At 39.4% G+C, this 14,809-nt stretch overlaps 1 protein-coding gene across 12 annotated transcripts in view; it reads left to right on the top strand.

Annotated features, from left to right (window-relative positions):
* TBC1D1 (TBC1 domain family member 1) overlaps positions 1-14,809 on the top strand; it is a 115,420-nt gene that overhangs the window by 89,852 nt on the left and 10,759 nt on the right. For all 12 annotated transcript variants that reach the window (XM_055796631.1, XM_055796630.1, XM_055796632.1 and 9 more), the window contains 4 exons: positions 4,013-4,174; positions 7,070-7,228; positions 13,503-13,747; positions 14,184-14,343. In XM_055796631.1, coding sequence (XP_055652606.1) covers positions 4,013-4,174; positions 7,070-7,228; positions 13,503-13,747; positions 14,184-14,343 — 726 coding nt within the window. The remainder of the gene's footprint in view (positions 1-4,012; positions 4,175-7,069; positions 7,229-13,502; positions 13,748-14,183; positions 14,344-14,809) is intronic.

Here is a 14,809-nt window from a genome sequence, read left to right as displayed (position 1 = left end):
TGATGAGGATGGAAATGCTTACCTGGCTGATTTTGGATGTTCGGGAAGGGAGTAGGCACTTGGACCCTCAAGGGGTGAGGTACCTGGCATGAAAATGGCGATTCTTTGCCTTTGTGTAAACTTGAGGAAGGATTGTCTTCCAGGAAGAACTGTGTAGAGAAAGGTCCCAGCTGTGTGAAAAGGTCAGTTTACCAAACACAAAATCCTTCTTTAAACTTGGGCTAAGACTCCTAATTGGAAGGAGAAAACGCCTCCCTCAGACATCAGATATGGCCTCCCAGAACACTTAACCCACCTTTAGGCTATTTACTCCTAGTAGGATAGTTCTCCTATTTCAACCCTGATATCCGAAGAACACCTGATACCTGAATTTCCCAAGAACTCCACAGGTGACAGGCACATTCCCAGCAAATGTACTCGCTAATCCAGTAACATGAAATATGGTGATGGATACCAAATATACAATGCCCTTGGCTAAGGGGCCAAGACCATATGGAGAAAGAGGTGCCAAGAGCAATAATTTATACAATCCCTTCAGCTTAGAGCAGTGCTGTCAAAAATGAGCTTCTGTCAAATTGTTCTGTAACTTGGAATTTTTATGGGACATAGCATTTAGAAATCAATTTTCTCTGTTTTGTATATTTACATTCCTGATTCATTAATTTTTTTTTAAATTCTCTTGTATTCAAGTTACCTGCATCTGCAGCCTGAAACCAAGTTTTTGGCAACTGCAGGACATTAATATCAATAAAAGTTATAACAAGTTTAATCAGGTGCTCCAGTTTTGTCTCCCCACAAAAAACAATTGCAAAACCGTCACAAATTCACTAAGATGAGCATGTCTAAAGCTAGTTAGTGAGTGAATGAGACGAGCGTTGGCATGACTGAATACCCAGGCTGGGCAGCATGCCCTGTGCAGTAAGGAAGTTGTCCTAGGTAGCTGCTGCATGCAGAGCTCAGACGGTGAGACAATACTTGAAAAAACAGATGGCTGTGCTGCAGTGAGCACAGCTTGTAATGTAATGCTACATTTTCTGATGCTTTTGTCACTGGGAAGTGAAAATAAGTATTTTACATGTAGTAATAATTCTTAGAGTACTACTGTTTAATACTGAACAAAATATTAAAATTAAATGTACAGTATGTTGCATCTTTACTGATAATGCTTAAGTGTGATATTGAGAATCGGGTAGTGTCAGTATCTAAATAAGTTTGTTGATAAAGCCATATTCTCTTCTTAGTCCTTGCATGTCACTCCTAGTGTCACATTTTTGCACATGGCATAGGACAACGGAATAAAGCAGAAAAGTCTGAAAAGACTGAAAAGTTGCCAAGCACCAGAAGACACTTGTTCGCAGAGGATGGAATACTGAAAGATTTCTCTGAATTTGTTTTCATACAAGTTGAACCTTCAATGTCATTTTTAAGTTATCCTCATACAATGGCACCTGGTTTTTAAGGTTTTTTTTGATATTCCAATATGTAAATATGTTGTATTTGACCTGAAGAAAATGTGAAGAAGTTGACAAAGAGCTTAGATCAGGGGTCCTCAAACTACGGCCCGCGGGCTGGATACGGCCCCCAGGGTCCTCAATCCGGCCCCTGGTATTTACAGAACCCCCCCGCTGGGGGCTGGGGGGGGAAACCAAGCAGCCGCAGATGACTGCCTGCCCCTTCATCCGCGCGCCGGCCCCCTGCTTAAAAAGTCTGAGGACCCCTGGCTTAGATACACGGATTCGCTTTCAGTGTGGGCACACAGCTATAATAAAACCATCAGTGTTTGTATTTACGTAGGTCTATACTTAAACACTGAATATAATCTACAGGGAAAAATCAAAAGCAACCAGAAACGAGGAATAAAAAAGCACTTTAAAGAGCAAACTTGAAGTGCAGCTGTCTGTATCAGGATGGGTAAAGCATGTGTCATTACACAGCAGCCAAAGTCGTGCTTTAAAATGAAATACACTACTTTGAAGTGAAAAGTCAAAAACAGAAAAATGTCAAAATGAAATACTATGAGGTTGGACCTTGCAAACACTTAGGTAACAGCATAATCACATAAATAACCTCACTGAATGAAATTGTTCACATGTGAAAGCAACTACAGGATAAGGAGGTCAGGTGGGCACTTCCCAAATATAAACAGTGTTTTCTTTTTTCCATTTTTAAAATCTAAAATCTTGTTTTAGCCAGTGGCAGCACAGGACTAGATAACCCTTTGTGACTCTCAGAATCTGATAATCTAAAAAACCTTAATTGCAGATACAGATCTCAGAACAAGATGAGCTTAGTGTGTTGGTTATCTTAGTGTCATTATGGGCCATGTAAACTCAGGTGCTTTTTAACTCGTTAGTAAATTTATATAAACAAGTTGAACACACAAACAATGGAGGATTAAAGTAGTGGAAGATTACATCCTTTTAACATAGATTGCCTCAAGACTGTAACACACAGGAGTGTGATTTTGTGAGTTCATACTGTGAAATCATCAAAAGTAGCAGTAGTCTTATGATGTATGGCAGAATGTCCTCAAAATGAGAGTATCTTGTTAGCATTACAGTAAAGCAGCTTACAACAGCTACAACAGTGAAGTTCTGTGAATACATCGTGGCAACTTAATTAAAAATCATGGTCACTTCCTGATACACTATTTCATAAACATGGTTCCAAATTGTGTTATTTGTAATTTTCTCAGTGGGTGTTATTGAGAATCATTTTTAAAGTTCTGTTTAATACAATAGAACCTTTTCAGTCATTTATGTCTTTTGAACCTGTGCTCTGCTTATCTTTGCAAGTAGAGAGACGCTGACCATATCCCAGGACTCTTGTTCTGAAACTAGGTGCATTGAGTCCTCAGCCACATTACAACCCAGCTAATAAATTGAAATACCCATTTTGTTAAAGGCTCCACAGACTTACCATAGTCTGTGTCATTCCTTAGTGCTCTCTTTTTAGCTTCATCTCAGTTTCCTTACAGCACTTTTTTTCAGCATTTCCTGCCTTTTAGGAATGGATGACTGACATCTTTCTATCTCATCTGCACTGCATCTTTTTTCTCCACCTCAGCTGAAAGACCTCTTCTGTTTTTTCAGTCTTACGACCTGCACAAATTCATCCACTATCACAAAAGGTGCTTTATTTTTTAGTTTACATGAATGCCATTAATAAACCCTTTCTTCCAGGTACATTCTAGTACTAAAAAGGCCCCTTAGAAACAACACTTAAAAGCTTTGCCAGGAGTCCCTTTGAAATTCTCATGCCACTTCCAAACTTGTGAATTAACACTCAGTTACAGAATTCATTTTCCTTTTTGCCATGGTTCTTTGATACCTTCCCAGCTATTGATAATTTTTTTACAAATCCCTTGTAGATAACATACAAAGATACAGTACACTATTCTTATAAATTGTAGTCTGAGAAAGTCACCAATACGACAATACATCTCTGCTCCAGGAGCTCTGATGATCTAAAGTGTCTTATTTAAGACTGACTTATTCATTGACCCTTGTTCTGATTTCTTCAGTGGAGACTTTAAGAGACCCTCATATATATAATATATATAGTGTTTATAGTCCTATTTGTGTTCAGGGTCCTGAAATTTTCTATACTTGAACTTTCAAAGGGAAGTATATGTAGTCTAGAAAAATGGACATATGAATGCTCACCTTTAAAGTAATTTTTTAACTTTGTCATTACTATTATGGAGCTGCATGTATAAGAAATAGATTACGATATTGTTTTGGTGTAGGTTTTTTGCACTATTTTTTTTAAGAGCTGGGAAATTGAAGAATCCTGTTAGGAAAATCTTGTGTTTATTTCATTAGTCATCACTTTTTTAAAAAAAAAGGCAACAGAAAACCACCCCACAATCACAAAAATTTAGACACAGAATGTTTCAGAATTAATAGAATTTAATTTTAAGTGGATTGCATAATGAAGTTCTAAGTTAAAATAATCCATTTTACAAACAGCAAACTGTATTAACCTGTGCATTCATGATATTACTTCCTAGCTTCAGAGAACAATTTGCAGAACAGACGTCTGAAACTTGACTATGAAGAAATCACACCATGCTTAAAAGATGTAACTTTGATTTGGGAAAAAATGTTGAGTACACCTGGAAGGTCAAAGATTAAATTTGATGTGGAAAAAATACACTCTGCTGTTGGGCAAGGTAAGCACAGTTTGTTATTTTGAGTTGTTGAAATGCATGTAAGTTGTGTTAGAAAACGGATAGGGTGACCTCTTAACTCCTCCTTATAACCAGATTCTCACTAGAGCTGTTACTCAGGTTGATGACTAAACAAGCAACAGTGTTCAGTATCTTCATGGTTATGCGTATGCAAGTAATAGTCCCTTTCAGTGGTAGGTGCAGTTGTATTACGGGAGTTCCAGTACTTGGTATTCATTTTTTAATAACATTTGTCCTTGCAGGAAAGTTGTACAGTACCTCAATGTATTATAATTGTTGCAATCTGATTTTATAAATTAAAAGATATAATTAAAGAAGAAGCCTGGATAATGCCAAAGAAATGACTCTGTAAATAACTGAAGTAACTGTCTACACAATTATCTGGAAATTCTATCTTCCAGCCTGGGCAGTATGTGTGTATACAAAGAATATACATGGATATCTCTGTACAACTGCCTTTTTTCTGAGTTAAACAATGCATCGCACCTGCAGACACCACGTACAGTCTTCCTCATAACTGCAGGGCTGAGCAGCCAGCTCCTCTCTCCACTGCATCAAAATACAGCCTAAAGAAGTTTTTTAAATATTCTAAGAAACCAGGTTTATTAATGTTATTTGTGCCATGGTTGGACCTGAAGACCTTATGCCAGGTGCTGTATGTAGCTGATGGTGAAGATGGCTACTACAAGGAGCTTTTTATAGTTCTATACAAACATTTCCAGTATGTAAAGGAAGTGTCAAGAATTCACTAGAACAAGTTTAATATTTACAATATTGCACCTGCCTCTATGCAATTAATCAAGCAAGTTAAACCAAATTATCCATTTAAGATGACTGGGTAAGTCTAGTTTTCTAACAATATCAAATGCCCTAAGCACAAACCTCTGCAGAGTAAGGAAAGCTCAAACGGGTTTCCTTCCATTCATGTAGGTAAATGTCTCTGCCCGGTCAATATTTGAGCATGAGAAAAACTTGGTTTCTCTTGATAGTCTAGGGGTGCTGGCCTGTGTTAAGAGTTCAAAATAAAAACTTGGAGTGATGCAAAATAAGTAAATAAATAAATAAAGCCCTGCTTAGTGGATTTCTGGTAAGAAGCGCATACATGTAGCCAGTTGATAGGGAAATTATCCCTAGGCTTGATGCGGCTATTATGCTTGGTTCTCTACAGCCCAGTTGTGTCAACATTCTAAAAGTGAAGTGATGTCAGATTTCATGCATATACAGAAATGAAAAATGCATTTAAATTGAGCTTAGCAAGTTGTAGTTTAGACCAAAACCATTAAAAATAACTTGAGTAAGCAAGGCAAACAGGTAAGAAATGAAGGTTTCAATAAGCATGAGGCTTAAATTAGGATAACAAATATGTAGTGTTGACCTGTAATGTTCACTGTAGAAGATGTTTAAATATAGTGCATCTTTAATTTAGAAAATAGTAAATGAAATACTTTATTTTACATGTACGATGCAGCATACAGAGATAAACTTAATAGCGGACTACTTCCTTAAAGGGAAATTTTAATTACTTCGTAAATTTGCAGCTGTAAATGTGCACTGTTAAGCCAGTTCTACCCTATGTGACACATTCAACCTCACTGAAGTTAATGGGATTTTAGATGTGTATCTGAGGAGGAAAACCTGACTCATTTGGTATCTGAAACAGCACTTTCCCTCACTGTTTCATGTTGGAGGATTTTCAATAATTGGGTTTAAGTTCCCTAAAGTAATTTGCAGAAATGCTCTCTAAGTACACTTGTGATGTGGATTCAAATATTATACATTTTTACTAGCATTTCATTTTCAAGCAGTTGTCTCTGGGTTATGATAGTGTTTTAAAAATAAGTATTGCAGAGATAAATTCATATGCTTTTGTGCTTATATGAGAGAAGGCAGTGAAATTACTATGTTTTGTTAGCTTTCTGTGTAAGTTGTATGCTTGAGTCAATTTTGATTTGTCTTATTGTTGCTATCCGTAGGTTACATATATACAAAAAGAAAAAAGGAGTCCAAAAAACTTTAAGCCATAAGTTACTTCAAACTGTAATATCTAGTTCCAGTATATTATGGATTAGACAGAATACTTTCCCAAAGAACAGTGTATTGATTTCTTGTGTAGATGATTTAATAGTGTTGGTCTTGTGCTGAATAAAGTATGCGTGTAACAGTAACTTTTCTGTAACTTTCAGAGCTTTGCATATAGGTAGAAATGAAGGCTATTGTCACCTATGTGAAATAGTTAAGTAGCATCATCCCTTTTTATAGAGAAAGAAATTGAAGCTTTAAAAATTTTTTACAGGTACCAGTCATTCAGCAAACCAATAGCAAAACTAGAAATACAATACTTGCTTTCTGATTAATCTGCCTTCCTTTGTAGTCTTTAGATCACATCTCATTTGTGCTTGTTTATACTTTTTGTATGTGTGCATCCTGCTTTCTTAAAACTTGCTCCTAACAACAGTGTCAGTGCCATATTAGTGAAAGATGTTAATTAGTTCTATCACGGTGCTTTATTGTGTACTTTACATTGAAAAATGGGAGATGAATATGTAACTTTTCAGAGACTAGTATGGCAGTTTTTGCTGCCTCTTCTATAGTACTTCTCAAACTGGATGGAAGCGGTAACCTTTTAGACTTAGGCAGCTCCCCCTCTAAGTTTCTACCTTAAATCTCTCCTGTTAGGATGCTGATATATTTTATTGGTTGAGGAAGTATAAGCACTGTAGTTTGATCTGCTTCTGTGGTCTACTGGAGATAGCAGATAGGGATCTGTTTGCATATCTAGCAGATACGGATCTTCAGTTCCTCAATCCTGTTAGCTCAGCTATAGCTGAACCCTCAGTATGAGTACAAATTACTTTTTTAATGACCTTCTTCTCTCAGGAGTACCACGTCACCACCGTGGGGAGATCTGGAAATTTCTAGCAGAGCAATACCATCTTAAACATCAGTTTCCAAGTAAACAACAATCAAAGGACATACCTTATAAGGAACTCCTAAAACAACTAACTTCTCAACAACATGCAATACTTATTGACCTGGGTAAGTAAAGTAGTGGTCTGAAATTAAAGTAAGGGTTTCATGATCTCTGGAAGAGAATTAAATAAAAGAAAATAACATACAAAAAGCCTCACCATTTAGTAATAGGTTGTTGGTAAGAACTGCTTTTAATCTGGTGTAAATGTAAATCTGTTACTTGAAATCATTAGGAAAATGCAAAATCTGCATTTCAAGCACAGAGGGCCTTTGCAACATGTGGTGATAAGTTAGCTAGATGTGACTGTAATGCATCTGTATTTCAGATATTGACAGTGGACTCCACAGGCCCATGGAATACAAATTATCAAGAAAGGAAGTCAATATTTAAGTGCAGACTGTTGAATTGTGTGCTATTCATTCCTGATGTCCAGTGTTTGCTGCCTCTGTTAAGCACTTTTACTTGAAATAATGCAGTTTTGCTTTTTGCTATTTTTCTTTTTTAATGGATAATTGCTAGCAGTTGGTATTTTTTACTTGGATGAGAACAATAACAAAATAATCTTCTTCTAATAACAAAAAATCCCAACTGTTTTTAAGGCAGGTTATTCACGTTGCCTGAGCTGGCTCCTGATTTAGGGACAGTGAATTGATCTGTGGAGAGACATACACTATAGTCCATTGAGTTTAGTAGAGAGAGGTTAGGAACCAAGGCTCTTAAGTTTGAAGTGACTTGTAGATGGACTTCAGGCAGGCTTTTGGTCTTCTTGATTAGAGTTCTCCATTTTCCTTCACGTTTATTGTTCAAAGCTCAAAATTTTTTTGCTAGTATTAGAAGGAAACATGAGAAGGGAAATCTAAGTGGAATGAAATGGTTGTTTTAGGGTAGGAGCAGAAGAGATCCCTCCAGATATTGTAAAAGAGCAGTGTTCATATACCTCAAAAAATTATGCCATTTGATTTTTGAGTCAGATATCCACATGTCTAACCTTTGCCCTGGCAAAAGTATTTATTTTTGGATGTAAACCATCTGGTGCAAGTTTGTAACACCTCACTGGTATATGGATGAATTGGAAGGTTTAACGGATAATCTACAGATTATCCTCATGCTTATAGAGTTGTGGATATTTTTGAAGATACTGTTTTATGCTCCCTTGGATATTTTAATTTCATTTATTGTCTGAGAAACCAGGAGCTGATGCTTTTCCAAGAGGATCCCAGCTCTTGTGTATAGAATAATCCCACACTGAACTCTGTGTTCATTATGCTCTTTGCTAATGAAGGCCAAAAAAAATAAAGTCTTCTAGAGTATTATATAACTTGCGACAGGCTTGTGTTGTGGGGCTTGTGGTTTGGGTCTGAGGAGTTGTGTGAGGCAATTTAAGAAGTCTGTAATCACTAAGTTTGATTTAATTAATTTGCCATAAAAAAATTATGAGGGGAAGTTACGCACTGCAAGTAACCAGTCATGTGATAGAATGATAAAAATCTATGTGAAAATCTGTACTTGGTTTGATCTCAGTAGTTAATACCTTTTGTATTATTTTCAATTACGTCTTTTCAGTAAAGAAGTAGTATGGTTGTCCCATCATACTTCTGCTCTTTCCAACTACTCAAACACTATTTGAGTATTTTTCATTGCAAAGGAAAAAGGCTGTACCAGCTCTCTTCCACATGGAAGAATTGCCTGCAGAGGGATCATCTATACCCAGAGCTCTCCAGGGCACACCTATGTCTTAATAACTCAATGTGCAGGCTCTCTTCAGCGGGTACTGCACTGCGAGATTTGCCAAGTTAGGATGATGATGTAAGCTTTATATGGTAAATGAGAATTTTTTCTTCTTTTTGTAACACTTGATAAAGTGAGTCAAGGCAGTGCATAGAAAACAAGAATCTGGCAGAACAGGCATGTTTCTGCAGGAACTAGTGTGAGCTGAGGTGAGGAGGGTGATGGCCAATGGCTTCACTTTCCCCTACTTGACAGGCTTGCCAGGTTTCAGCTTGGTGCTGGGAAAGCAACTCTCCAAGGAGCCTTAATTCCAGCTAGGAATAGCCAGTTGCAATGTAGGTAAATTGTTTCCTTCCAGACACTGTCACACCAATCCTAGGAATTCCCCTGGATCATGCAGCACCAGAAGCAGTCTTTTGTTTTTGAGAGAGACATTTATGTGCAACCAGAGATCATTTGCTAACAGGTACTTGTTACTCAAGTCAGCATACTTGGTGTTGATACCCCGGCAGTGAACACTGGGATTCTGTCACACTGAAGTGCCTCAGTAAGGGGCGAATAATCTGTACTGGATTAATGAACTGAACACATTCAGCAGAGGGGAGAGGGGTGGGACAGCTCCTGGACAGTAGGGAGCACAGTCAGTCTGAGTTTGGTTGGCTCACACAGCAGACTGGTGCTTGCTAGCTCAGCAAGCTGTTCATGTTTTCTGCCTGGTTCTGCACATCTATGCTTTCCCATCTTAGCTGTGTGCTCCGCTTGAAGTGCACATGCATGAAATGACTGCATGTGTTGGCAAATTGCTAACGTCATGGTGGTTTTCATGCAATGTGTTGTTTTAGCCAGAGAGCCATTTGTTAGCCCATTAGCTGAGGGAAGGATTGGACCCTATTATATCAGTAAGATGAAACTAGGATTCTGAAGACTTCCTAGTTTCCTATTGATTCCCACTGGAATAGAGTAGTGCTGCACAGTATCAAGACCGCGTAACTGGATAGGCAGCTAGAAGGAATTTGCATGTTCTGACTTGTGTTCCTTCAGGCTATCAGAAGTGTTGTCTCTTAAATCTTTACGAATCCTTCTGAAAGCATGCACTTCTCCCTTGAGAGAAAAACTAATGTTCTTGCAACATGTGGTTATAATATTTAAAAAAGCTTTCCCGGGTTAAGCTAAAGAGGTCTTGCTAACACGGTGTGAGCCAAAGCTGTGGTAGTATTGCTCACACTTAGTTGAATCAATGCATCTTCAGCTGTGAATAGTGCTTCCTGAGAATGAGGACAGCAGTGTGCATCTGGATGCAGAGGGTAAGGTACAGCAGCCACTTTCCTGGCCCAGTTTACATGTCACAGTGCTATTTCATTATGGGGCAAGAACAAAATCACAATTCCCTGAAGGCTATTTTGTGTATTTCCTTCTGTGGCCCCACTTGGACAACGACTGCAGTCACTGGGAATTTCAGGTCCTGAACACCAAAGTCATGTTCAGTAAATTGATTTCCTTTCTCAATAAGGTAGGGTAAACTGACTTCAAGATGCTGTCAGTGTAGGAAACCACTGTACTCATCACGGAGTGTTTGCTGGACACAGTAGAAAGTTATGTTTTGTTTTATTACATCTCAAAAATGAAGTAGTAAGTACTTGCTTTCTCATTCTGGTGCTGTTGAGGTACCACAGTTCATTCAGAGTCTCTTTTCGGCAGGGTCAGGTGTTGTTTGTGCCTACATAGTAAAAGCCAAAATTCAGGGCACTCAGAAACAAATCAGCTTGTGAGTTTAGCAGTTCTGTGTCTTCTCCATTTACTGTTTTTTAGAACTTCTTTGCTTTTTTATTCTTGCTCAGCTTGTAACTTTTTTTCATGACTTCCATGAAAGGAGCCTTGTGTAAGTGAGGCAGTACAGGTCTGTCCTTAGACCATACTGTAATAACTTGTTATTCAGGCAAGAGGATTCCTTTGCAAAGGAGCACAAGCTCCCTCTCCTAGGAAGCTAGAAGTATTTCTTCTGTAACGTTCAACTCTGTGACAGCCTGGCCAGGGGAGACCTGCTCAGGAGCTGAATGCCAGTATCTGGGGGTGACAGGCTAGAGCACCTACCAGATAGCAGGACTCTGCCCCAGGGTTTGTCTTCTTGAAGCAGGAGCTCTGATATTATCTGGCAGCACAGCAGCATTCCAGGAGCTAAAGGGTGGGGTAGTATTTAACAAGTGGGCAACCAGAAAACAAGCTCCACTTGATACTAGAACAAAAGTAGTATTCACGTTTCTTCTTCTTTGCGGTATTTCACAGGGGAAATCTGATAGGGGGAGGGTTTTCTTCCTAGAAATGAAAATAATCCCTTTTGGAAAATTTTTTTGGGGAAAAAAATTTGTAAAAGTGAGGCCTGTAATGTCTCTGTTCCCAGAATCACAGAGTGGCTGAAGTTGGAAGGGAGCTTTTGAGATCATCTAGTCCAACCCAACCTGTTTAAGGCAAGGTCATCTAAAGCAGGCTGCCCAGGACCATGTTCGCTCAGGTTTTGAATATTTCTGTAGATGGAGACTCCACAACCTTTGCGGGCAGCCTGTGCCAGTGTCTGGCCACCCTTACAATAAAAAGATTTTTTTTCTTATGTTAGGTGGAATTTTCTGTATTTCAATTTGTGCCCATCATCCTATCCTGCTGGTGGATACTAGTGAGTAGAGTGTGGCTCCCTCTTCTTCATTCTTTTCCACTGGATATTTGTGGACATTGATAAGATCCTCCTGAGCCTTTTCTTCTCCAAGCTGAACAGTCCCACATCTCTCAGCCTTTCTTCAGAGGAGAGATGCTTCAGTCCCTTTGTCATCTTAGTTGTCCCTTTGCTGGATTCTCTCCATTATGTCCATGTCTCCCTTGTACTGGGAAGCCCAGAACTGGATGCAGTACTCCAGATGTGGCCTCACCAGTGCTGAGCAGAGGCATAGGATCACCTCCCTTAGCCTGCTGGCAGTGCTCCTCCTAATGCAGCCCAGAATACCATTAGCCGCCTTTGCTGCAAGAGCACTTTGCACATTGGTGACCACCAGGACCCCCAGGTCCTGCAAAACTACTTTCCAGCTGCTGGGCGACACCCCCATCAGATACTGGTGCATGGAGTTGTTCCTCCCCAGATGCGGGATTTTTGCACTTCCCTCATGAAGTTCCTGTTAGCCCATTTCTCCAGCCTGTCAAGGTCCCTCTGAATGGCAGCATGACCCTCTGGTGTACCTGCCATTCCTCCCAGTTTTGTATCATATGCAAACTTGCCGAGGGTGTACCCTGCCCCATCATCTAGGTCACTAATGGCCCTCCCTAATGAGAGATCAGCTAGAACAAAGGCTATATAGGCACCCTGTCATCAAGGGCAGCTGTCAAACGTTGGTTGGAAGATGCCAGAACTACATCATCCTTACCTGCCAGCGGCAGTACCCTCAGGGTCCCAGGAGTCCCCTGGTGTTCTCTGAGGAAGTATCCAGATGCTCAAGAGCTCACAAAGTGCAGTCTGTTGGCTCTCATGTAATATATATATAGCATGTATCATAACACAGACATAGCTACACAATTCTCGATATTGTAAGAGCTGCAGAAAAAAAATACAAATTGGCTTTTTACTCACTGGCTAAATATTGTAGGTCAAACTAATTGTGTAAGTCACCTAGCTGGACTGGTTTGGTTTAAGGACATATGGGTCCCAGCTCCATGTGAAAGTTTGCAGATAAGCCAGTCTGGGGTGGAAGTCATGATCTCATTCCAGAACTGAAGAACTGGAAATGGCTCAGTTGTGTTTCTATGGCTTTACAATTAGCATAGTTTACCTTAGGCTGGGATTTAAAGATGCTTGACGAATAGATCCAAAGCCCATTGCTGCCAAGAGGAAGTTTTGCTCTGGTAACCGACTCCCACTCTCCAAGCACTTCTCACTTGTGCTGGTGCTCATGGGCTGCCTCCTGGAGCTGACACAGCTGAGTAACAGGGCAGAACAGCTAACCCCATGTAAAAGGAGATTTTTCTGCCAGGCTAGTGGCATCAGCTCATGGAAGAATCTGAGCTTCTTGTTGCAGGAAAGGAGGAAGGACCCATAAGACTGGGAAGGACCAAGGCGAAGAGGGAGGTGACAAGAGACACATTTACTGGGGGAAAAAATACAAGAAGAAAAGAGAAAGGGAAGGGGGCCCAACCCATAGAGCTTAGATGTTCTGAGTCTGCCTGCGTCCTAATAGTTGTCTAAAAGCTAAAACTTCTTACTCATGAGAAGGGGACTGGGTGACTTGTCAACCTACCATTACAGGCAACCAGTCCCTATAAGCCCTTTAACAAACTGATCAAAGGCTAGTCTTAAGAACCAGTTACTCAGCTGTTCCAAACAACCGTCTCCATCCCCCTGACAATTTCTAAGTTCATTTTGCAACTACTATAACAAAACACTAGTAGAGTCTAAAAGTCAGTTGTTTTCTATTGTTAATGTTCTTACGGTCTTCCTGTGGTTGAATCAGAATCTACCTTTCAAAAGAATCTACCTTTCTGAAAGACTGTTTAGCTTGATAACATGGCAAAGTGAGGGGGTTTGGGTTTTGTTTATTTTTTAGTTTAAGTCGCTGACTTCAGCTATTTTCACAGGGCGCACGTTTCCAACACATCCATACTTCTCAGCACAGCTGGGAGCTGGGCAGCTGTCACTCTACAATATTTTGAAGGCTTATTCGCTTCTCGACCAGGAAGTAGGATATTGCCAGGGCCTTAGTTTTGTAGCAGGAGTTTTACTACTTCATATGAGTGAAGAAGACGCTTTTAAAATGCTGAAGTTTCTCATGTTTGACATAGGCCTGAGAAAACAATATCGTCCTGACATGACAATTTTACAGGTATGATTTCAGCTTTTATAATTAAAGGATGCTAATGTTAAATCATAATAATGCAATATAGATAGCATTGTCAAAATCTAGACTTGAACTTAAATTCATTTCTCAAAATGGGGAAGGATAATCTGGGAAAAGAACACATCACCTTTAATGCACTAGTTTCAAATTAAAAGTCTACTGGGAAAACTGTGAAAACCATAAATAGGAACAATTCTGTTACATGTTGTATGAGGTTCAAATAACCCTGCAAATGAGCCTGTCATAAGCCCACAGGTGACCCATCCTGGGTCTTTTAGGTGGCTTTTGATTATTTCTTTTCTTCACACAATTCCGTCCAAACATCAACTGACAAATATCTTTCACTGTTTCTGTAAGTGTGAAGTGTGAAGATGAGCTTTGCTACTGTGATCTTTAGTCTCTTTGTTGTTATTCCATGCAGATCCAGATGTATCAACTGTCTCGACTTCTTCATGACTACCATCGGGATCTCTATAACCACCTAGAGGAACATGAAATTGGCCCCAGCCTCTATGCTGCTCCCTGGTTTCTTACCATGTTTGCCTCCCAGTTTCCCCTTGGATTTGTAGCCAGAGTCTTCGGTAATTCTTCATAAAACTTGTATCTGTTATTTTTGAGGGTTTATGTTTGGCATGCTGGTATTAGGAACAGCATTATTATCCAGTCTGCTTCAGGCACCCAGGAGAAATATTTTACTTCCTATTGATGAACAGAACAACAACAGATGTCGTCTTATGGAGCATGTAGTATTTACAGTAAAATGGAAAGAAAGAGGAAAGCATATGGCAGTCCCAAACTGTCCTGTCTTTTCATCCTCATTGTTACCTTTTCCTACCCTGTAACCACTTGTAGAGAGGATGTAAAATTTGATGCCATGAAGGCATGGTGCTATGACAATGTCATTCAACACCAACAATTAGTTAGTTTCAAGCTGAAAAGAGATGTAACAAAGGCATAATCTGAGAAATATGTCCATTTACTCCATAATCGTCTCCAACAGAGTCAGTGGAAAATTTTTTTGAGAGTTTTATTTGTAATGCATACACC

Source organism: Falco peregrinus, chromosome 2 (genome assembly GCF_023634155.1).
Source record: "Falco peregrinus isolate bFalPer1 chromosome 2, bFalPer1.pri, whole genome shotgun sequence".
NCBI classification, from domain to species: Eukaryota; Metazoa; Chordata; class Aves; order Falconiformes; family Falconidae; genus Falco; species Falco peregrinus.
This window is presented reverse-complemented; position numbering and strand designations above follow the sequence as displayed.